Source organism: Cetorhinus maximus, chromosome 22, assembly GCF_964194155.1.
Source record: "Cetorhinus maximus chromosome 22, sCetMax3.hap1.1, whole genome shotgun sequence".
Taxonomy (NCBI): domain Eukaryota; kingdom Metazoa; phylum Chordata; class Chondrichthyes; order Lamniformes; family Cetorhinidae; genus Cetorhinus; species Cetorhinus maximus.
In genome coordinates this window covers 22,676,891-22,702,435 of record NC_135900.1, presented here as the reverse complement: position 1 = coordinate 22,702,435, position 25,545 = coordinate 22,676,891, and the positions used below count along the sequence as shown (strand labels likewise).

Genomic DNA, 25,545 nt, shown 5'->3' with positions numbered 1-25,545 from the left:
CAGCTAGGTTATCATCTTCTTTGAAGCTGCACGAGGATTACTGGAGATTTGCGGGGCTTAAAAAAAGACTCCAACTTCCTGTGGTCATTGAGGCAGAAAATATTTGAACTAAATACACACATTAGCATAAAGTTGGAATTTGCATTATACAGGCTCGTGCTGAATATTTTGAGTAGGAGGATGTAGCAGAAAGATTGCTGGTCCACATGATGAGGCACTTGGTAACTGCATGAAAAAACCCCTATTGGGAAACAGCTAAAATCCCTATTGGGAAACAACTAGAAAAACTATTCAATGTCCATGCAGCTTCTGGATCTTTTGAAAGTACCTGTATGTTTTGTAGCATATTACAGTTAGTGAAATATTGAAATATCTCCTCTTTTTTTCATGACTCCCATAGTAAATGTCGCTTTTGGTACATAATGCAACTACTTTGAGAAAATTAGAGAGCTCATTCATATGTTAAAAAGCGCTTGATTTAAATAGACATCCTGCACAATTCAGAAGATTCCAAAGACAACACAATTTATGTTTACATGGTGCCTTTAACTTGGTAAAATGTCCCAAGGTGTTTCATAGGAGAGTTACCAATCAAAATTTGACACCAAACCACGTTAGGGCAGATGACCACAAGCTTGGTCAAAAAGGTAGGTTTTAAAGGACAAAAAAAAGGGAGAAAATTCCAGAGCTTAGGACCTTGGTATGACTGTCAATGGAGGTATGAGTAAAATTGAATGCTCAGGAGGTCAGAATTAGAAGAACACAGATATCTTGGAAGGCTGTTGGTTTGGGAGAGATCACAAAGATAATGAGGGACAAGGCAATGGAAGGATTTGAAAAATAAGACCGGAATTTTAAAGTCAAGGTGTTAATTGACCAGGAGCCGGTGTAGATCAGTAATCACAGGGATGATGGGTAAACAGGACTTAATGCGAGTTAGAAAACAAGCAGCAGAGGTATGGATCACCTCAAGTTTACAGAAGGTAGAACATGGGAAACTGGCTAGGAGTGCATTGGAATAGTCAAGCATAGAGGTAACAAAAGGCATGGATAAGGGTTTCAGCAGCAGATGAACTCAGGCAGAGGTGAAGTCGGGCAATGTTATAGAGATGGAAATAGTCTTCGTGATGCCACTGGTATGTGGTTGGAAGCTCATCTCAAGTCATAAATTACCCCAAATTGCAAACAGTCTAGTTCAGCCTCAAACTGTTTTTACTTTCCATATCGTGTATAATGTTTAAAATCCATAGTGTTAATTCAAATAGTGTGAAACCATTGCCTGCTCAGAGTCTCACTTTACTCCCAAGTTATGTTGTGAATCTAGATTTCCAGGGCAAGTTTAGCATCAGTGTATAGCAGTTTCCACTTGACACCATACCAATTCTGCGATATAATTGTGTCCTTTCCTTTTTTGCTTCAATCCATGCAAAGACTGTGGTCAAACAAAATTTGACAGGGTTTTAAGAAAAGTGTTTTAATATTTTGCATGCAAGAATTCCAAGAATCAGTCATTGTAGACTATCAACATTGAAAAAAACCCAGGGCAAAATGGACATATATTTCACAGACTGAAACATTTCTTGAATAGGCGATGGCTTTTTGGGCTATGGATATGCTGTATACTAGTTGATAACCACCATCATCCTTATCCTGAAGATTTGCAATATGACTCCCTTGATTCTTTAAATTGTGATAATAATATATGGCAGAGATTTTTTAGGAGTCCACATTGAGATTGGTCAATCGCAATGACCCTGTGTGAAGGTCATATACTAATGTGAAAAAGCAGGTCCCAGAATTAGTTTAGTTGTAGACTAGTTTAGTTTAGTTCAAGCTAAATAGGCATTGCAACATTGTTGCTGTTTCCTATGCTCAGACGACACTATACTCTTCTGTTAGCTTCCAAAATGTTCACCATTACATTGAAAACAGATTTGTAGAAACCAAAATAATCTTAGCTATACAATATGAGTGAAGAACTTGGGACTGATGTGATGCACATCTAGTGGTGGCTTCCTGTTTCCCTGAAGCTGGGGGAAACTGAATATCCATAAAAACACCTGTTGGCCATCATTTAATCTGTGTGGTTGTAGAACATTTAGATCTTAATTTGCCTGTTCTCCAAAACACTTTCAATCTCTTCCTGTAAAATAATCAGAGTCTCAACTGTTTGAAATTAGCTAAGATATTTGAGTAGAATTTCTATTCTGGGTGCAATTGACATGTCTGGGCATAAATTATTCTCATGCAAATTACTCTCATGCAACCCATGGCTTCCATATACCTTTGCCTTCCGCACATCCTGAGACACGTGGAATGCAAATACAGCCAAAGTAGTGGACACAGCAGTTCAATCTCTTCCTGTGAAATAATCAGAATCTCAACTGTTTGAAATTAGCTAAGATATTTGAGTAGAATTTCTATTCTGGGTGCAATTGACATGTCTGGGCATAAATTATTCTCATGCAAATTACTCTCATGCAACCCATGGCTTCCATATACCTTTGCCTTCCGCACATCCTGAGACACGTGGAATGCAAATACAGCCAAAGTAGTGGACACAGCAGACGACCATTATTACCTGGATATATGGTCTCTCGAGCTGTGATGCCTACAACTAGGCTAATGTGTAACACTGCAGTCTGGATAAATGCCTTACAACCGGCATTCATGCTTGAGATGCACCTGCTGCCCAGCATCTCTTCGTGGAGCGAGATCATTGAGCCTTCCTTAAAGTCAAGCTTGGATGGACAATGAAAGATGCAAGGAACATCTCTGCAACTCTGGAATCTTATGTGATACAACAGAGAAGGAAGCAGCCATTCAAAGAATCACAAATCAGCCAACAATCTTGACCCCGGTGATGACACGGCGAGGTGGACCTCAGAATGCCGTCCTCATTACTACCAGTAAGAACCACCTTCATAATTTTACCATTCTTTTTGAGCTCTCTAGTGTTCAAACCGCACACCAAATCATGTACAGTACAAGTAAATATATGCAAGAAGTGCTCAAATATGCTATATACAATGTGAAAAGTGTAACCACGGTGAACCCATTAGTGCTGTAGGCAAAACGGCGCCCTGCACTAAGGTACACTCCTACGAAGTGGCCCCATTGTTGCCTCAGAGGAGGTGGAGACAGGCTGCTCACTTCTTAGGCTATACGGCAATGAGGAACGTGGTGGCCTGCCTCGCTGTGAAAGCACCCATCGGCGCCATCACCCATCAGACTGCAGCCCCTGCACCTCTGCATGGGCAGCTGTGATCACTGACACATGTGCAGTCGAGAAGGGCTCTGGTGGAGGGGCTGGGGAGGTGGAAGAAGATGAGGGTGCTGTGGAACCCTGGGTACTTTCACCTTCCTCAGTGACCTGCACAACCCTGGAATGGCCTTCAGATAGGGTTGATGGGGTTGGCTTCTGGTGCATCATCCATTCCAGCAATGGCTGTGCCAACAGTGTGACCGCCTTGTTCAGGGTATGCAACCTCTTACGTATTCCATGGATGTCAGCACTTATACTCTGAGCAAACTGATCCAGGCTACTGAGGTAGGCTTGTGCCCTTTCCAGGTCGAGACTCTGCTCCTGCATCCACTCTTGAGTGCTGCTGCATATGTCTTTCCATGAGATTGGCAATCTCTCATGGTCAGAGCTCATGCAGTTGAAACCCCAGAACAAAGTGGAGTTCATGACAATGATGGACTCCTCCACTTGCAGTCCAAGAGCTCCCACTGCCTCAGGGAACTCCACCAGATGTCCACACATCTGCTGCTGATTATGTAAATACTGTGCCCCAAAAGGTGACTCCTTAGGCTCCATGTTCCTGCCCACTGGAGCATCATCATGACTTTCCTCCCTCCTCTGAAGGGGACTGTGCACATATGTCTCTAATTCTGACATCTCCTCCTGCACTCTGGTGTAGTGACTTTCACCCTGTGCCATTGACTCTATACACATGTTACACCCCTCCAATGTGCTGGTATCTGAGTTGGTGGTTGTGGGCTAGTAAGATGTGACACTGACTCCCAAGACACTTCTCCCTCTTGACGCTCAAGGAATGATCTGGGCCAGGGGGATGAGGGAGCAGAGCTGGGACCTGTGTGAGACACAAAAAGAATTATTTAGGTACAGCCCTTCTCATACTGGAGATACGTTCTGATGCACGCCATTGCCAAGCATGCTCATGCTGCCCTTATGTTGCAAACCCATCGTTGCACTCCTCTCTTGCCAATGTCCTATTGTGTTCAACGAAGTGACAGCATGACCTCCAGCATTACCATATGCCAAGACGATTTCAACACTGCCTTTATCACCTGCTAACAGCGATTTACCATCACCGACAGACAGCTGGTCAGTCACCCTGGCAATCTCCATGGCCATCTGTTCCCTGAGACAGATGCGTCTCAGAAAGGCTGACCACCTCAAGTCTGGGCCACCTCCATGGCGTTCTTCACCCTTTTGGTCTGCAACGACAACATGGGGCAGAAATTTCCCCCGTCAGGGGGCTTGTGCAGGGGCGGGCACGCGCGCGAACCCGATCAGCACCCCCGATCGGGGCCGTGCTGCCATTTTACATGGGCGGGCCAATTAAGGCAGCGGTGCCTCAGGCAGATTAGTTTGAGGTTTAAAAATTTAAATAAATAAAAGGAAATATTTTAAGACATGTCCCCTCATGTGACAGTGTCACAAGAGCTGGGACATGTTCATGAATTTTGATTAAAAATTTTATTTAATTAATGGAACCTTCATGAAACCTCATCCCGCCCGTGGATGAGGTTCCATGAAAAATGCAAAGGCCGCCTGGACTCTTCGCCTGCCTGCCAACCTTAAGATTGGACAGGCAGCCCTATTAATTCTTTTAATGACTATTTAAATGGCCTTAACAAGCCTTTGACAGTTCGGTGGGCGCGCAGCCAACTCGGCTGCGCACCCGCCGAACAGAAAATCTAAATGACGCGCAGTAACGTCAGGACACACGTCCAACGTCAGCGCACATCATTTTATACGTTGGCGAGCGCCCCCCCCCGGCTCACCAACCCGAAAATTCTTCCCATGGCTCTATGTTGGCCTGATAAATAGTGCATGGAGGAATATTGCTCTTCATTCATCTGTTCATCATGGTGCTCGTTCTGTGTGCACCTACATGAGCTGCCTAATCATACAAGCCTCAGTGCTGAAGCAGAGATATGTGCCAGGTGTCGCACCTTAGCTGCAGCATGCAGATGTGACTCTCCTCTGTACTTCTGTGTGGATGAGCCAAGCTACTCACCTTGCCAAAATGCAGCAGCTCATTGAACCTTTTCCTGCACTGGATCCATTGAGTGCTGATTGTCTCCTGCTGCACTCACCACAGCCGCAATTTGAATCCAGGCTGCCTTAGTTGCTGCAGGTGCATTACCCCAGCCGTCAGGGTAGAGGTCTGGTCTCCTCTTCTGGACCTCTTCCACCAAATCTTGAAGGTCCTGATTAGAAAAGTGTGATGCAGCTGGACCCATCTCTTCCCTTGCGTCTCCTCTGTGTGACAATCTATTCATAAAAATGTAAGGCGAAGAGGGTTGTAAGCCATTCCAATTAGAATGCTGTCATTCACTTTTGTGTGCTTACATGCACAAACCATTTTCACCATATTATCAATGATAACTGGTAAGGTCTGGAGGAGAAAATGACTGTGCAAATGCTTGGTGCCATTTGTGTTATGGCTGTGACTCCAAGCTAGAATGCTGTGTTCCGCAACCGCTGACAGCCCGACTGGTTTTTCCTCTCAGTCAAACTGTTGTGCCGTGATAGTGTACAGCTGTGAGGGACCTGGTCACAGGTCAACAGTGTGGGTGCAACCTGATAGATGGGTGGCAAGAGGGCAAGTGGATGGGATAATGAGCATGGCACTGTTCACCATTCATTCACCCACTGAGTCTTGAAGCTAACTACATGACTGCAGAATATCAGTACCAGGTAGTGGTGGTCAGATGATGCCATATTCATGGCTGTGTCTTGAGAATCCACTCCATGGTTTCAATGGTTCAATTGAGTGCACTTTGATGCAACAATGACAATTCTCTCATAGGGAAAGCCCATGATTGGCCATCTATTCCAGGGTCAGCTAACAGTTGGACAACATTTACAGCTTTGACATTCACTTGACAAGGCAATGAGGTCTCCTCTGAGGCACAGGGACTTCACCATTGACGACCAACCTCGCTAATGGGTCCTTCTGAAGGCCCGCTTTTTATCTGCACCTGAGTCGATCAACCCCTGGCAGGCCCACCTCCTCACTATGCCCATACTGACTCCGATTCTAGCCTGCCCCCACCCCGCCCCACCGAACTGAAAATTAGAGGTTCTGGCAGCCATTTTTAAAGGTCAGGTTCGCAGAGCTGGGAAATCTCCAGTCTCTGTGCACCCGACCTGGGAGCGAAACTCTGGGCCAATACTAATGATTACTATGGTGATACCTCCCAATGCCTGTCTTACATGCTCTCTTAGCTATTCTAGCGATCCGCCAGTGACTACAGCATAGGAGTTGGGAGTGAATCAGATGAGAGCTGCTGAGATGGTCATGGTTGAGACAGTCTGGCCCAGCTGACTTCCTGACACCAGTCAGGCGTTGGTTGAAGATGTGATGGGGTAGAGGGGAGCAGGCATGTTATCATTGTGAGTGAGGGCAACATGTGCCCCTCCCAACGTGTCTTCATTGCTTCTAATGAGCCTGTGGCACAATACTCCCACTGATTGGTGTAAGGTCTGTGATCTGATTGAAGCTCATATCCATTCAGTCATCCAGCCTAAGGCAAACCTGATGGTGGAGCAAAAACTGTATGAATCAGTATGAGCATGACTTGAATGTGCTATAACCAGTACCATAGATTCCTACATGGAGTGCCCAGCTGCAGAGTTTATTGTGACCACATACTTCATGAATGATTTCAGTGTTGATGCCATGTAACAGCTCCACATTTTCTGGCATGTTGCAGATTCTCCCTGGTGAGCTGTTGAGTGCTTTGAGTTGTTCATGCACACATAAACATCCTCCTTTAAAAGGCTGTGCCTCTGAAATCTTCAGTGGTGTCCTCTACAGTTGAAATAGGATGTGAGGTTGCCTTCCAGTCATCTGTTTACTGCACCATTCCTTCCACCTGTTTTTGTTCCTGCTCACTTGCATTCAGTGATTCACCCTAAATAAACTCCTGTAACTCACTATTTAAAGTGTCTTGGCTACCAGTTTCTGAGCTCGTGCTCATTTAAGGTCAGGGCAAGTAACGATGTATCATTCAGGAGGCTTCCTTTCCTCAGCTGTCAAATGGACCTGAAAAGAGTGGGCCAGATAAGGGTCAGCACAAAGTGCCAAGGATAAACAGTTGCAGATGAGTGACAGCACTATGCACCACCAGTTTGACATGCAGCATATGTGAGGGACACATACAGGGAAAGAAGGAAGGGAGGATGTTTAACCCATCTGCTATACATGTCTACCAAACTTGCTATCTGCAATGCTTTGTGCCCACCCCTAACAATGATGATGGGAGTTTCCTCCACTGGTACCAACACTTGCTTCAGTGGCAGCTATTTTCTTGATCAAGTAATTCCTGCCAGGATGTCTTGCAAGAAGAGTGGGAGTGCATTAATGTCTGTGCCCTACTGAAGTGTTGTGAAGATGGTTTGTATGCAGAAGAATGGATAGTGATTGTGAGTGCAGTAGCAGATCCTGACTGTGCATTTGCAATTGGATGAAAAGCATGGAAAGCGAAACAGGAAAAATTTGGTACTGCTGGAGTTAAAATAAGATGGGGAAGATTGTGCAGAGAGTAAGCGAGATGTGAATGGGAGCCTTTGCAGACCTGGTGAGGTCATTTTTTTCCTGCATTATTGCTAGATCCTTGCAGCAATGCTTATGGTTTTTACATGATCAGCCACCTCTCTGCAATGAAGTTACACAATTTGCTTGGTCACAACATGCAGCACTGTGGAAGAGGACCTCCTCTTGACTTCTAAGATAAAAGCAAAATACTGCAGATGTTGAAAATCTGTGACAAGAACAGAAAATGCAGGAAAAACTCAGCAGGTCTAGCAGCATCTGTGGAGAGAGAAAAACAGGTTTAACGTTTCGAGTCCCTATGACCCTCCTTCTGAAGAAGGGTCATACGGACTTGAAACGTTAACTGTTTCTCTCTCCACAGATGCTGTTTCTCTCTCCACAGATGCTGCTAGACCTGCTGAGTTTTTCCAGCATTTTCTGTTCTTATTTCCTCTTGACTTATTGCCCATCACACCAACTATAAGTCTGGAGGTCCTGGGTACAGCCATCCTCTCAGCAGACAGGAAGTGCATGCCACTTGCGAAAGAAACTTTCACAAAATGTCAGGCCCCTTTAGCAGGAAGAACCGCTATGGAAAGCATAATGAGATTACTAAAATGCTACATCTGGTCAATGTTACTGGATGCAAAAGTTGGAATATGAGCTAGGCAATGAAGATAAATTAAAGTCAACAGAGATGTGGTTTCTGAGACGGATGATGAGGATTAGTTGGGCAACACACCTAATGAGGAAGTTTTGAGGAAAGCAGATGCTCAAGAAGAATGTCATCAAGAGACAAATATCATTCTTTGGACACATACTTAGGAGAGAGAAACTAGAACATCTGGTAGTGACTGGTAAAATTGAGGGCAGTAGAGCCAAAGGAAGACAGGAGGAAATGCACTCACAGTTTCAGAAATAGAAGTTAAAAGGTTTGAGAACACCACCAAGATATTGGCAATTTAAGATTTGTGAAAGTTGGAGAGCCATGATCATCGACATTGTAAAACATGGTACCTGAAGAAGAAGAAGAAGAGAAAAAGCAGCAGACATTTATTAGACGGATTCCTGGGATGAGGAGATTGTCCTATGAGGAGTTATTGAGTACTGCGTAGACTAGACTGTATTCCCTAGAGTTTAGAAGAATAAGAGGTGATCGAATTGAAACATATAGGGCAAAATTTTGTGCTTGATGTGCGGGGGGTGGGCCCCATACGTCAGCACGTAAAATGACGCACGGTGAGTGTCCTTACGTCACCTTGCGCCATGGCAACGTTTCGCTGGGCAGGCGCACGATGAAGTTCGACGCGCGCCCGCCATTAATTAATGGGCTAGTTAAGGCCCTTGGGTCAGCAATCGATGCCGATTTTCACGCGTCCGTGCGATCTTCGGCTCAGCACACAGGCGCAACTGGCAGGCGGGTAAGAGACTTTTTAATAAAACTCATCCGGGCGAGATAAGAGGGCTCAGTGGGGTTGTCAATCTGGTCTGTGAGTATTTATTGCAGAAAGTTTTTTAAACTTGCCTGTGTGATCTGTAACAGTTCAGAACGTATTCCAGCAGTTTTCTGTGTATTTTGAACTTTCAGCTCAGCACTCTGCAGTCAGGAATCTTTATTGGGCCTGCAGCTTTCCGGAGGCTTCCCTTTAGCCTGGGTATGGGTTCTGACATGTCCACTGGAGGCAGCTCCTCTGAGGAGGAAGGGAGGGATAGAATAAGGAGGAGACCAGGGGTGCACAATCAGCCTCCAGGGGAGCCACCTTTGGGAGTACAGGCACAAGCACAAGGGGCGCAGGGCCAAGAGGTAGACCAAGGTGGAAGGGGCCGCAGAAGACACCACTATCCTGCTGCCAGGGTATACAGTTGGCGAAGCAGCTACTCAATATGACTGAGGTGCAGTGCCGAGGGAGGCTCCGACTGTCAAGGGAGACAGTCAACTACATCTGTCAGATGATTGGCCCTGAGATCTCTCCTAACTCTGTGGGCAGGCACCCCATGCCAGCAGCTCTGAAGGTCACAGTTGCCCTCCACTTCTATGCCTCTGGCTCCTTCCAGGGCTCGGTGAGTGATCTTTGCGGTGCCTCCCAATCAGCTCTCCATACTTGTGTCAAGCAGGTCACAGACGCTCTGTTCAGGTGTACATTGACCTTAATCCACTTCCGCTGGGACCAGGCAAGCCAGACACAGCGAGCCAGAGGCTTCGCGGCCATTGCTGGCTTCCCCCACGTCCAGGGTGTAATAGACTGTACACATGTGGCCATCAAGGTGCCAGCAGGTGAGCCCGGTGCCTTCGTCAACAGGAAGGGCTTCCACTCCATGAAGGTGCAGATAGTGTGTGATCTCAGGATGCTGAATCTACAAGTCTGTGCAAGGTTCCCAGGCAGCCTACATCCTCAGACACTCCCAGGTACCAGAGTTCTTCAGTGCTCCGGCTCAGCATTATGGCTGGCTGTAGGGTGATACAGACGGGCTGGCCAGATGGCCTAAGGAATGCCAAATGGAATGTTATGTGGATAAGTGTGAGGCGATGCACATGGGCAGGAGAAACAAGGTACAGGAACACACGAGGAATGGTAGGACCCTGCAAAGTAACGAGGATCAGAGGGACCTTGCTGTGCATGTCAACAGGCCCGTTAAGGCAGCGGGACAGGTACATAAGGTGTTTAAGAAGGTAAATGTCTTTATTAGCCGAGGAATAGAATGCAGGAACAGGGAGGTCATGTTGCAAGTGCAGAAAACGCTACCTATGCCACAGCTATAGTTCTGCGTGTAGTTGTGAAATGCGCTTCACAGGAGGGATGTGATTGGAGTGGAGAGAGTGCAGAGATCGCTGACCAGGATGCATGCTGGGCAGGAGAGTTGGAGTTATGAGGAGACATGATTGTGGTTATTTCCCCTGGAGCAAAGGAGATTGAAGGGTGACATTATTGAGCTTTATAACATTAAGAGGGGCATAGATAGGGCCGACAGAAAGGAACTTTTCTCCTTGGCAGAGGGATGAGTAACCTGGTGGCATTGATTTAAGGTAAGGGGCATGAGGTTGACAGGTGAGGTGATGAGAAACGTCTGCACACAGTAATGTGGGATGCACTGCCTGAAAGGGTGGTGGACACAGAAACCCTCCTAACATGTAATAAGTATTTGGATGTGCAGTTGCGATGCCATGGCATACAAGGCCATGGGGATAGTTCTTGGAAATGGGATAAGACGGCTTTGGAAGGTGGTTGACACGCGCACCTTAGAAGGGCCGAGGGACCTTTGTCTATGACCCACACCTCTGACTCTATCAGTCTGTGAATGAGTAATGTTGCAACAATAATGATTCAAACAATCATCAGTGCTATGGATGGTGGGAAGACAGAGCAGATGTCAATGTGGACCTCAAATACCTGGCCGTTCCACCCCAGCCTCACTGACACCTGTGGACCTGGGCGCATGGCGCCTCACAAACTCCAGCGCCTCCTGCTCGAATCAGCTCAAAACCATCAGCTGGGCCTGGCCGCCTCCAGTCCGCGAACGCTCACAGACATTGTGAGCATTTTTCTCCTGAAAAACAGAGAAGGCCATTCATTACTTCTAATCGCACATGGACTCTGCACGCGCATGCTGCACCCCAACCACAGTGGCCCATCTCAGGCCTCCAGTGCCTCCTCTCCATGCTATTACTGATCAGTCACAAAAAGATAGTACACCTGCTCCCAACGCCCCACCCCAGCGGCCACCTTGGACACATTCTGCATCCACTACTTTAGGAAACACACGGTCTTAGTTCCATAGCAAGGAGGCGCAACTAGGTGTGGCGTCGAGGGCAGCAGATGGCTCTTGGCCATGAGACCTTGATGCTCCCCTTCCACAATCACATCACTGTGAATAGGGCATGTATTGGAGTTCTGAGTATGCGCATAGCTGCGTCTCCTGCAGGCTGCCCCCAGACTAGTCATGTACGACTAAGAGCAACACATGGTGCGGGAGAGAACCTATCTCCTCATGAACCACTGAGGCTGATTTAAGCATGGGCACTATCTGCTTGCCCACCCAGCGTACGAGAAATGCCCAACATGATTCAATGCAGTCATCACAGTAAGGCTTGGAGGGGGGGGCCCTCAAAGGCTAAGGCTACCTGCTGGGTTAAATGCCCAATGCTAACATGGTACTCACCCTTCCAGAGCGCAATAGATCGTTGAGGCACTTAAGACACTGGATCCAGGTGCGCCGCACCACGTCACGGGAGCTCACCACCTCCCCCACCTCCTCCCAGGCACGCTTCATCATGTGGGGGGTCCTCCTCCTCCCATCCTGGGGGACCAACACCTCCCGCCGTGCTGCCACCTCCTCGAGGAGGGCAGCAAGAAAATTATCAGAAAAGTGAGGGGCACATTGGCCCCCCGCTGGCCTACCCTGCAGCCTGCCCTGCTCCTGTGGCAGACCCTGCAGCCTGCCCTGCTCCTGTGGCAGACCCTGCAACCTGCCCTGCTCCTCTGCCCTTCCCTCCTCCTGCTAAGGAGACCCCCTGCGGTTGGGTCTCTAGGTGGCCATTGCAAGTAACCTATAAGAGGATGCCAGGCCTTCCTTTAAACAGACTGCCGGGTCGCCGTTGGACCCGATGGTCTGTGCACGCCCACCGCAACTCGCACACTCCCACTATCCACGGGAGTCGGAAATGCGCTGGGCGGGCCTTAATTGGTCCACCCACACAAAATGGCATTGCGGCCCCAATCGCGGGCACCGATCAGGTCCGCGCCCACCCATGTGCACTCCTGCTCCATCCGCCCGCCCGCCAAACGGAAAATTTTGGCCATAAATGTTTTTTGGGACTTGACATGATAGTTGCTGGAGGTAGGGTGACCGGTTGGTTTGGGGTTGGATCTTTCCCCTGGCTGGCATAGAATAAAGGATTGGCCATTTACGACTGGGATAAGAAAAATCTGCTTTACTTAAAGCATTTTGAATCTTTTGAACTCGCTACCCCAGAAAACTGTGGATGTTCAATTGTTGAGCATTTTCAAGTTAGAAATCGATGGATTTTTAGACACTAAGGGGAGAATTTTCTCCCTGTCGGGGGGGTTGGGCAGCAGTGGGTGCGGGTGGGCGCGCAGCCAATCGCTTCCCGCGATCGGCTGCACGCCACCATTTTACATGGACGGGCCAATTAAGGCCCGCCCAGCATGACACGCACACCTGACGTCACCGTGTGTCATTTTATGCATCCGTGAGCGGGGCCCGCCCCCGCTCGCCAACCTGAAGATTCTGGCCTAAGTGAATTAAGAGATATAAAGTTAGTGCGGAAAGATAAATCAGCAGTGATCATTCTGAATAGTCGAGCAGGCTCGAAGGGTCAGATGGCCTACTCCTCTTTTTTGTTCTTTAAATAGCAGCTGGTGCACCAAATATCCCACCTCCCTAATAGGCAAGCTGCCTGTAAGGAGTACAGTTAGCGCTGGTAGTTCATCATATTAAAATGAAACCCTAAGTATATCAGGCTTCCCAGTGACATCACCAGGTGGCTGGAACACATGCCACCCTTTGCCAACTGAATTTATGTGACACTTGAACATTGCATCTGATATTCTAATGACATCTCAACCAGTGATTTTTATTGGAGTAGCATCACTTTACTTTTATACTCTGAGCATCTATTTACAAAACCTAATGTGCCAGATACTTTTTCCGCACCTTTACCAATGTGTCCTCTCACTTTTCAAGATTTGTGTATCTGAACCTCTTAGTGTATTTGACGTTCTTTTAAAGATTTACAAGTTAAGGTATATTTCTTTCCATTCTTCCTTTGGAGACTTATTGTTTCATAATATTCCACATTAATTTTCATCTGAAATCTCTCTGTCCAATCTATTAATCTGCCTATATTCTCCCAAAATAATTTACAGGTTTTCTCACAGTCAACCAGACTTCCTAGTTTTTGTATTATCTTCTTTGATCTCATTGGTACTTGCTTATGCTTTGCTGCAGATCATTGGCGATGGTACTAAAGTTTTGTACACTTACTTTATTTTTCATAGAAAAATATAAAACTTGGCTCTGTAGCTTATTCTGGAAGCAGAAAATCCAGAATGCCATCTCTAAGCAGTGAAATCTTAGGTGTTTCTTTCCCAATATTTTCATGGGACACATGCACCCTTCCTGAATTTTATACCCCATGGTACTCATACGGGAACAGCATAAAACATGGGTCTACAAATTAGAATTCCAAGTAGGCCCAAGGCCCACCCAATATTGGGCCTTGAGTCTAATTTACATCAAAATAGTGAGCTGCAGACACCTGAAGAATATCTCTAGGCAACTTGCCAATGAAGAACATTTGAATTTGCGATTGCTGTTTTGAATGTAAATCAGGTAGATCTTGAGAGAAAGTGGGAAATGACCGGGGAGTGGCCAAGAGGAGGGGGAGCAATAAGGACAGGGTGAGGTCAAGTAGTGGCCGGCAGAGCCCTGTAGTTTTAATGTGGAGCTGCCAATGGGTGAGTCTTTTCCTGCTAATTATTCTGAGTTTTGAAAGGAACCAGGAATCTACAAGCATCTCTTCTAATTAACATGTAATCAAACCAAAAATTTGCTTTAAGAATTACCCTGTAATTTACATAAGGATGTGCATAAGAGAAATTAGCTGAGATGTGCCTATTTACAGTGATTAGAATTTGTGGCCTGAAGAAAACAGTCGAGTTACACACAACTTTGCCTTATCAGCAGAATAAGACATTATGTGTTAAGTGTTATAACACACACATCCTTTTAAAAAATATCTAGGCTCCTGTTTAAAACAGCTTGACAAGCAATCCACTTATCTCCTAAAAGGAATTCTCTGCTATTACTGTGGAACTCTCCAGTTCAATATGCCAAGCTTCTATAGAAAGGGTTTTTAGTAAATCTTAATTTTTCAAACACTTGCCCCACAACAAAGGGGGATGCAGATGTTCTCCCACAAGAAGAAATGGGTGGATGGTGCTTTAAAGGAATAGCAACCTTTTCTGGAAATCGTGCACAAATTGCTGCCATGGCCAAGATTTTACAATGGTCGGGTGAGCTCAGTGGGAGCGGGCGGGGGCGGTCGTGGAGCTGACTGCCGCCTGTGATCGACTGGGCATTGCAATTTTACGCGAGTCAGTTACACTAAGTGCTACCTGTGTGGGAGGAGGGAGAGTCGGGTCCAGCACTCTTTCGTGTATGTGTGCGAAAGAGCGCTTCAATCTCCCTGAGGCACAGAGCTGCCTCAGGGAGATTAAAGTGCTTTTTAAAGAAATTATTAAAAACATTAAAAATTTAATGAAACATGTCCCCTCACATGTGACACAGTCACATGAGATGGGCCATGTTTTTATTTTTCAAAAGAAGTTTTTATTCAATTTGTAAAAGCTTTAGGAAACCTTATCCCACTCGTGGATGAGGTTTCCTAAAAAACGTAAAGGCCGCTTGGGTTTTTCACCTGCCCCCCCAACCTTAAGGCTGGACGGGCAGTGTAAATTTGGAGTTAATTAGTACGCTAATGGCCTTAATAGGCCTTTCAATTATCGGCGGGTGTGCAGCCGACTCCGGCGCGTGCCCGCTGAATGGAATATCGCGAGACAGCGCGATGACGCCGGGACGCATGCCCGACATCATTGCGCATCATTTTACGTTTTGGCGTGTCTATCCTGCCCCCACATGCCAAATGTAAAATTCTGCCCCATGTTTCTTACATTATAACAGTAACTATGCTTAAAAAGTGATTCATTGGCTGCAAAGTGCTTTGGGACCTCCTGTAGTCATGCAAGTCACTTTATAAATGCAAGTCTTTCTTTTCACATGTTTCATTGGAATGTCATGTGACAGTACTTCAAATAAAGTAATTCTTTAATTGAAATGGGCAAAAGGGTAAGGGAGAAATGGCATTTGTAATTTTGTTTAAAAGCACATTGCGTACTGCAAGAGCTAGCGCATTCTGTTAAACATGGCAAACTAGCACATACTCTTAAACATGTCATAACAAACATCTTTTAGTACTTACAATTAATAATACTTTATAAAGGATCATGGAAGACCTCCCCCGCCCTCCCTGCAAGCCAAGAAATCTGAAATAATCAAATAGAAAATGTCCACAATCAAATCCACTAATGTAGATAACTTGTTGGTTAAAGAAAAGTTAAGACTGGTCAAAATTCCTATCTAAATTTGATGTACTTAGCTCAAGTAAGCTTCATTTCAACATGGCGTATGGTAGTGTAGTGCTTTTGTTACAGGGCTACTAATCCAGAGACCTGGACTAATAATGCAGAGAATAGTAGTCCAGATTAATTGATGACAGTTTGAGAATTTGAATTCAGTATTTTAATAACCTAGAAATAAAAAAACCACAAAGCTGTCAGATTATCATAAAAATTAAACAGGTTCACTAATGTATTTTAAAGAAGGAAGCCTGATTTTCTGACCTGGTCCAGCCAATATTTTGACCTCATTTATTTGATTGTTTACTTTTGAACGCCTTCGCCACTCAGTTGTAACCAGCCACTAGTGGTTCAAGAAGAAGGTCCACCACCATGTTTACAAGGTACCTAGCAGTGGTTAATGATTGCCATCCTTGCCAGTAATGTCCACATCCCAAGAATGGATTAAAGAAAAGGCATGAACCCAGAGATACCTGTTAGCAGTATTAGTGGATAAATGTTTAGCATGTTTACTTGATATTCCTTTGTTGTTCCAGTGGAGGTGTTAACGTGCTAATGGCTGTGTTGAAATAGTCAACAATGTCAAACTGTTAAAAATTTGTTTGTTGATTTTGACAGATGTGATGTGTAAATTATAATAACCTTAATCTCTTTGCATCTGTTTGCTTTACAATTCTAGATGAATATTTACTTTACCCCTAAAAAGTAACAAATTGAATTCAGCAACAAATGTTGCAGGAGATTTGACAGCAATTGGAACACTGCTCCATATACTTGCGGATGACTTAGAATCTAAGTACTTTGCCTCTTTTCTGTCACTTTAATTCAACTCCAGTTTATTTTTGACATGAATTTTCCAGATTGCCCTTCTTAAAGGATTATTCCTTTCTGTGTGCCCTGAATCTCCATGCAAGTAACTTCAACTTCTCTTGCATGCTGTAATTCTTCAGCTACAGGGGGAGGGGATGGGGGCTGGAGGTGGGGTGGTGGTAGGGAGTGGGGGGAGAGTTTGATAGTGAGATGCGGTGAAGCTATGACAGACCATCATTCTTGGTAGGGGAGGTAAATAAGTAGCCAAATTGCAAACCCTACTCACACTGATTTTTAACCTAAAGCTAGAACTCAGAATACAACTTTTCTTTCAATTTCCTGCAGCTGAATGCTTGCCATAACTGGTCCTGAAAAGCCATTAGACACGCTGTATAAAATGTCTTTGGCACCCCTTAGGCTTCTTGGGAACGATCATGTGCATTTTGTTACTGTGTATGTTTTTGTTTTGTATTCATTTATCCCAACAGAGCACATAGAATGGCAGCCAGGCATTATGTGAAAATACATTAAACTGCCAGTTTTATAAAACCTTTATTGAATTTTTACCAAATGGAATAACGGATCAATTATTTACAATATAACTCATTTTCTTTATACTCATGTAATCATATTGATCTAGCACGAGAAATCAGGTACGAGGCTCCTATTTTGTCTTTATGTATGCCGCACCTAAGTAATCTCAAATTTATTTTATAAAACTATATCCTTAATTTGCAACAGCAAGTTTCTTTTGAGCTTAGTAAACTTTAACGGGACATGAAGGGCTGAGTTTATCTGGTACTTTTTTTAAAAATTATTGTGACGCCCAAAATATACCTGATTCAAGTCAAATAATAGTCAAATAGTGCTTTTATAGCTTATGATTGTACACACTGCTATTTATGTAGGAAAGTAGAAGTCATTCTTATATCATAGAATTATTAATGTCCTGTCTTTTAACATAGAAATTTTACTGTAGTCTAATATATTCAACGTGTTAGTTTAAAATGTTGTTCATTAGGTTGTTGAAAGTAAAGATGATTAGTTAATAAATGTAAGGAAGTTAATGACTGCATCATCATTTCATCATGTAACCTAATAAGTTGATACTTCTGCTCAATAACTGTTCCTATTTCAGTTAAAATATTTTTAGTACAGTAAATGCAGTTTAGTAAGACAATGTGAGACTTTTCCTACTTTAACTCTTTCACTGTGTATATATATTTGCAGTGCATTGAATTAAATGCTTGGTGTTTTTATAGGTCAATTAGTTGCAAAGACTTGGGCCGGAATTTAAGAGGCGGGCTGGGGTGGGGTGGGGCTGTGTATTGGGACGGGATTAAGACCCCCGTCACCTTCTGGATTTCCCCGATTAAGTCCCGGATAGGAAGGGCCAAGGCTGGCTTCCCTGCCAAAGGCAAATGAGGCACTTAAATGGCCTCTTAGGGTCTCATCTTCCTGCCGCTGGCATTTTAACAGTGGCTGACCAGGACCACACCATGTGGGAAACCGGGTGAACTCTAGCAGCATCCTTAACTCAATAAAGGATCTACCAGTGGAAATGGAGGGACTCTCTCTGCCTCCCCACCCCTCCCTCCTCCCGCCGGCCCCTTCCTCCCCTGCCCGCTTCCTCCCCAACAGCTTGCCAGGGCCTCTCTGTCTGGCCCTGGCAATAACACGCCACTCATTTTTATCCAGGGGCTCCAGTGATCCTTTTTAAGTCGGTCTCACTGCAGTACCAGCAGTGGCCACCACTCCCAGTGGTGCTACCAGCCTCTAATTGGTCCACAGCTCTCAGGGGCAGGATATCCACCCTATACTCGAAGGTCTGATGGGAAATTGCCCCTGATGAAGCTGGGAACCGTGTTGGCATCCAGGAAGCTGCCTAATTGGGAGGGCTGCCCAATTAGGACTTAATCACAACAGGGCTGCCAAAAAGAGCCCTACCATTAAATTCCGCCCTTGGTATGTGTGACCGGTTGTGGTACACAGTAAAAAGAACAGGAATTAATTGTACAGAAATAAGAAATAATAAAACTTTCAACAAATAGTACTGCTACAGAATTATGATGGTTTGTAAACTTCCCACTGACCTTTTATGAAGATTATGAGTAACATTCCATCATTATTCTAGGAAATGGATCAGTTTGGTGTTATAGTCAGAATGTGGCATTACTAATTTGTGCCATGTATTGGTAAATGGATTCTAATTAATGGGCACTATATATATGGTTGAGTTTATCTCAATATTGTATTATTTCCCAACAATTTGCTTAAAATTGCGCATTTCAATAATTCAAAATTTAGGCTAACACATTAGTCTTATTCTGTTGTGCTTGTTTCTTTTGGTTTTCTAGTCATCACTTCCTGCCAGAGCTGGATGCAGAAGTACTGAATGGTGGCCGGGTTCAACTCATGGTAAGAACTTGCCTCCAGCTCTAAACCAGTTTAATGCGTACAAAGTTCTATATGGATGGACTTTAATGCTAAGGTAATATTATGTATTTTTACTGTTAACCTGTAGTGCCATTTGCTTCTAAAAAGGTAATGTCCTAATACACTTATTACATTACACATATTGTGATTATCTATTTTGTTCTATATATTTTAATTCTCCTGGTACTTATGTAGACTTTGATATAGAAAGAAAAATTTACGTTAGATCTATTAAGAGGTTTCTAGTTAATATGTGTTCAAAGATTAACTTTCAGAATGTTAGTGCAAAAACGTTTCACTGTTTATTGAAGAAAGTTGTGAAATTATTTTAAATAAGCTGCAATGAACCAATAATGAGCAATTGTCTCCCCATTGAGTCACAGTAATTAGATACTATTTGTAAATAGTTTTCATTTCGAAAAATATTTAATGATTTGCATGCAGAATAATTGACTTTTGCTTTGTTACTTCAGGCAAGTCATGTAGGTAGAGAATGCTCAGATTTAGACATTGTCTCCGTAACCAGTGGTAGTACTGTAAATCAACCAAGTGATGGATTTAATAATAGTCACTGGCTCTCATCAGGATCTACAAGTAAGTCAGACTTCTGCATTCTTTGAATTTTACCGTTTGTACCGCAATCGTTGAGGTGGTACTGATGTTGGAATGTTAACATTTCAGTTATTGCCTGGAAACTAAATAATTCCTATCACCTTATCTTCTAGTAGTTTTATAGTTTAAGTTATAACTATAATGCATGTGCTGTAATATATTTTTATTTCACTAAACATTAAAAATCCATAACCGATTGTGTGAATTGCCTACAAAATGAAAGGTGGAAGTGCATTACAGGATTCTACTAATGCAGCTCATAAGACAAAATGGAGACGGTTCTTTGAAAATGATGTTCTACTAAGTTAGCCAGATCTACCTCACATGATATCTTGCATATCCTGGAGTTCATCCAACATTTGTTTAATGCCTAGTTCTGTTTAACTATTACGCCTATTTCAGTTGTTCATGATGAGAACAGCCATTTTGATATGGCGTTCTGTCTGGATACAGAACTTTTCCTTAATGTCCTTAAATGAACCTCATTTGTTACCTTTGGACACTGATCCTGGTTTGCAGCACGCGTAGAGTATGCAAGATTAGAGCACAGAAGTTATCACAATGCTGTAACTGTAACAGAGGTTCAACACCAAATCTTAAGATAGGCACATTTTTGTATTTTTAGGCGCAGAATGTCTTAATGCTATATGCTGGTGCTAACCAAGGGAGAACCGATAATTCAAAACATACCAAGCTGTAATATCTTGTTTGATTCCACTAGCAGCTGCTGTCTTGTGATGGATCATATCCTATTAGACATGGTTTCCATTGGATGTTTTTTTCATTATCTTTTTATCCTATTTTCGCTTCCTGCTGCCTACCTGTGCTATCATGTCCTCCTTTCCAAAGGCCAGGACATTCTGAACGGCCAAAGTGAGGAGTTAGCTTAAACAAATTGGCCAAGAAATCCAGTGCTGCCAAGCCAGTTTTGTAGGTGTAAAACAACACCTAAACATCCAGTATGATGGGATGATCATACACGCTGGAAGTGCATTTCCCCGTGTGTTGGTAAAGGCTCCAGTACTGTACAGGCATACAGGGCCTGTGTCCAAACAAGCATTAACCCCTTTCCACATGCAAGTAGGGGTCTAATGGCTGTATGAGGACTCCTTCCTGAAATTAAGCTGCCCTGAACACAGCTGGCAGAGTGCCTGCTGCTTTCAGAAACAACAACTTTCATTTATTTGGCGCCTTTATTGTCATCTACCTGCAATCTTTAAAGGACTGATGGAAGCCGTCACCGTAAGAGGAGGCTTTGTAAAATAATAGTGTTAGAGGATACTGCAGTTGATGTTATGTCCTTGCACTTTCAAAAGGTGTTTGACAAGGTACCACATAATACACTTATAAGCAAAGTTAAAGCTCATGGGAATAAAAGAACAGTGGCAGCACAGATACAGAATTAGCTAAGGGGTAGAAAGCAGAGAGTAGTGATGAACGGCTGTTTTTCAAATTGGAGGGAATTGAACAGTGGTGTTCCCTAGGGGCCAGTATTAGGACATCTGATCATTTTGAAATATGTTAATAACCTGGATGTGAGCACAATTTCAAAGTTTGAAGTTGATACACAACTTGGAAATGTAGTAAACAATGAGGAGGGTAAGATCAGGTTTCAGGAGGATATGGACAAACTGGTAAAATAGGCTGAAATGTGACAGATACAAGTTGACATACTGAAGTATGAAGTCATATATTTTGGTTGGAAGAATGAGGCGAGGCAATATGAATTAAGGGTACAATTTGAAAGAGGGTGCAGGAACAAATAGACCAGGGGTGTATGTACACAAACCCTTGGAAGTGCAGGACAAGTTGAGAAGGTTGTTTAAAAAAAATGGAAACCTTGGCTTTATTAATAGAGGAATAAGGCACAAAAGCAAAGAAATGATGCTAAACCTTTATAACACACAGGCTAGGCCTCATTTTGAGCATTGCTTTCAATTCTGGGCACCACATTTAGTAATGTCAAGGAGACGGTGCAGTAGGGATTTACTAGAATAGTACCAGCGATGAAGGACTTTAGTCATATGGAGAGACTGGAGAAGCTGAGTTGCTCTCAGATCAGCGATGGTTAAGAGGGCTTTTGATAGAGGTGTTCAAAGTCATAAATGTTTTTTATAGAATAAATAAAGAGAAACTATTTCTAATGGCATAAGAATCCATAACCTGAGGATACAGATTTAAGCTAATTGTCAAAAGAACCAGAGGCAACATGAGGAAACTTCTTTACAGAATGAGTTCTTGCGAACGTCTTATGCACTACCTGACTGGATAGCAGAAGCAGATTCAATAGTAACACCCAAAAGAGAATTGGATAAATACTTGAAGGGAAAAATTGTACAAAATATGGCAGAAGAGCAGCAGAATGGGATTAATTGGATAGCTCTACCAAAGCACAGACACAAAGCACAGACCTCCTACAATGCTGCATGCTTCTATGTAATAGTTTTTAACATGTACAGAGGCAGGGAAAGTGGTGGGAGAGGTTGCAGTGGTAGAGAGGAAAGAACTAAAGGGAATGTCTGCAATAGATTGGAAGGCAGCAATGAATAACTGACATAAGGGATGATGGTGCAAGGCAAAAGGGAGTGGTAATAGGACATTCACAGAAACAAATGAAGAGTCTAGAGTAGCTTTAAATGGCAACAGCAGAATCACTGGTTCTCCAAAAAATAGGAAATGGGAAAAATGGTTATAATTGAAATTGTTGACTAGATATTGTAAACTGTCTAATTGAAATTGTTTTGATTTTTCCAAATGACCTAGACTCATCAGCTTTTGGGCAAGAGTGTTCCAGATTTCCACTACCCTTTGTGTGAAGAGGTTCTTTCTGATATCACCCCTGAACAAACAACCTCTAATCTCAGCATTTTAACAACCTCATAATCTTAACATTCCACCCTTGCTCTGGACTCACCCATCAGAGGAAATAGTTTTTCTCTATACTCCGCAAATCCTTTAATCATGCTAAACACGTCAATTGTATTACCACTTCTATACTCAAAGGAATACATGCCTAGTTGATGTAACCTGTCCTCATAATTTAACCCTTTTATCACCGGTATCATTCTGGTGAATGTGAGCTGCATCCCCTGTAAAGCCAGTACATCCTTTCTGAGGTATGGTGCCCAGAATGAATACAATACTCCAGGTACAATCTACCCAGAACTTTATATAACTGTAGCATAACTTCCACTCCTTTATATTCCCTCCTCCTCAAGATGAAAGCAAGCATTCAATTAGCCATTTTAGTTATAATTTATACCTGTCCACTGGTTTTTAGTGATTTCTATACATGGCCACTAAATCTCTGTTTTTGTCTGATTAGTGCTTTGGGACATTTTCCTACTTTAAAGTCACTGTATAAATGGAAATTGTTATTGAGGTATAGATGATAGGCTAGAGAAAGAAAGGCACTGGTTGTCTCTTTCATCAGTCGTGCAATCTTGTACTTGCAGGAAAATTTGAAATAAAAATAATGGAAAATTAGACAAAGGGGAATGAGAATATGACTATTAGGCTCTGCTTTATAGCAATGGTGTAAAATTGAATGAAAAGGAGAGAAATTATTTATAGCAATGGTATAAGATTGAATGAGAAGGAAATAAATTAAATATTATAATTAATATTTCTTAAATATTTTAAGCCTGATGCAAATATTTGCCTCATGTGTTAGTTTTACCAAATCTGTAAACTATTGTAAACAGATTTATTAATTTGTTAAAACCAACACACAACAGAAGATCTTGGAGTTAGAAATGAAGGTTTTTGTTAATCCTGGAATAAAAATTATGTAGTTATATTATAAATATGTTCATGTTTTGGTCAGTAGTTCTAGTAAAATTGTAAATGACTTTGCTGAATACACTCATAGGAAATCTTGATGTCAATACACAGAGTGACCACAGCAGACTCCCTGCCCCCCGTACCCGCACTGCCAACGATAGCTAGAACCAAAACATTTTTGGTGGGGGGGTGGGGGGTGGTAGGGATGCGGGGGGGGGTGGGGTTAAATGTATATTTTCACTAACAGAACTTCAAAGGCAACATCCAAAGAACTGTTTGGGAGGGGAATATAAATTTGACTTGTCCTTACTTAGTGCAGATTTTGTCAGCACAATTGCTACAGCCTTCTTAATACACAAGGTGTTTTTGGATCTATTTTAAAGTCATGCTAATTTGTGGCCTAAGATCGGAGATTGCTTATGTGGTTTATCCTGAAGTATCCTAGAAAATACAGCTGTAAATGTTTGAAGAGGTCATTCCACGGACACAGAAAAAAACTTAGGCATGACAGGAAATAGCAAGCGACCTATTTTAAAAGAAAGCTGCCCTTCTGAGAAGGATTTTCCTGAAGGTCTTGCATGACAAAGATACTACACAGGGAGAAGAATACAGACCATCTCCGTGTCTATGTTAAATAGGCAGTGCTGATATAATAATCTGATTTTTAAAGTGTTCATTTGACTCTTACTTGGTCCTGACAAATTGGTTTTGATTCTGATTTTACTTAAACCCAAAGCAAATTTGTGGTGTGCTTTAGTTGCTAGCTTGTGGATTTCAAATGATGGTACTAATTGCTCTGACATTTTTAAGTGGTGTGTTTTATTGTAAATTGGATTGCTAGATGTGTTGTATGTGTCAGTGTAGGTAGGTACAGCTAACATAACTCGATAAATGTAACTTTTCAAACCAGTGTACTGAAATTACAGGGTTTTTTAAATCTTGGAGATTTCTAAAAATTATCCCTTTGAAATAAAACCAATTTCCTTCTGGTTTAATGATGTGTTGCCAGACCAGCAGTTTTTGTGATATAAATGAAGGGCCTAGAAAACGCAAGATGTCTTTTTTAACAAGTTTTTTTAAATAGTCTTATTTACAATATGCATACCAAAGTATCCATTGAACCTGACACAATGCCACTAATGCCTATTGACCATACCCTTGTCCTGAACAGCTTGCAGAGTTAATCATCTTGCTTTCATGAAAAGGAAATAAATGAAGTTTAGCCATGCGACCAAAGCCAGCTTATTTGGGCATCACCATGGGTTAAAATGCTGAGGTGCTTAAAGCAGTGAGATATGTATCCATGGTACTATATGCATTCTTCAAACCGGGCAGAATGATTACCAAATAACATGTGCTAAACGTACAAGGTTTCTTTATTTATATTAAACTCTGGGGAATTGAATCAGTATTTGGTACAATTTATTTTGCATACTATAATTGTTTATTTCATTTTTATCTTATTTACTATTTAGACAATGTATTTCCATTTTTATCTTAAAAATAGAAGTCACGGTGCCATTGAAAACCGGCTCCAAACCTTTGAAGCAAGAGCGCATATCTTTCCGAAACAAGCGTGTGCGGCTCAGCACAGGATGGGGAAGTGGGAAGAGACGAGGGAAAACTTCGTAATCGTTTTCTGCCTTCAGGCAGTGACAGTAAAAGGTCAATGGATGTGTTTGTGATCATAAAGTCTATGTCATTAAAATTTAAAGGTCTTAACATGTTTTTTGCCCTTGTTATATAGAAATTTAAAACCCATTTATATAAATGTGGCCATTTTACTTCAGTGAGAATTGTTGTTTGATTGACCTCTTGAAAATGATGGTTAGTGATGTAAATTGCATTATGGAATGACTGTTAACTGTTATGTCTCCTTTGCTTTATTATACATGGATTACTGTAAATTTTCAGTTTCTACCAGTGAGACAATAAAAACAAATATGTATAACTAG

The 25,545-nt window shown here is 42.9% G+C and overlaps 1 protein-coding gene across 1 annotated transcript in view; it reads left to right on the top strand.

Annotated features, from left to right (window-relative positions):
- lrriq1 (leucine-rich repeats and IQ motif containing 1) overlaps positions 1-25,545 on the top strand; it is a 226,967-nt gene extending 201,422 nt beyond the window's left edge. Inside the window, exons 25-27 of the mRNA XM_078568561.1 lie at positions 19,117-19,177; positions 19,669-19,789; positions 25,098-25,545. Of these exons, the coding sequence (XP_078424687.1) occupies positions 19,117-19,177; positions 19,669-19,789; positions 25,098-25,222 (307 nt within the window). The 3' untranslated portion in view covers positions 25,223-25,545. The remainder of the gene's footprint in view (positions 1-19,116; positions 19,178-19,668; positions 19,790-25,097) is intronic.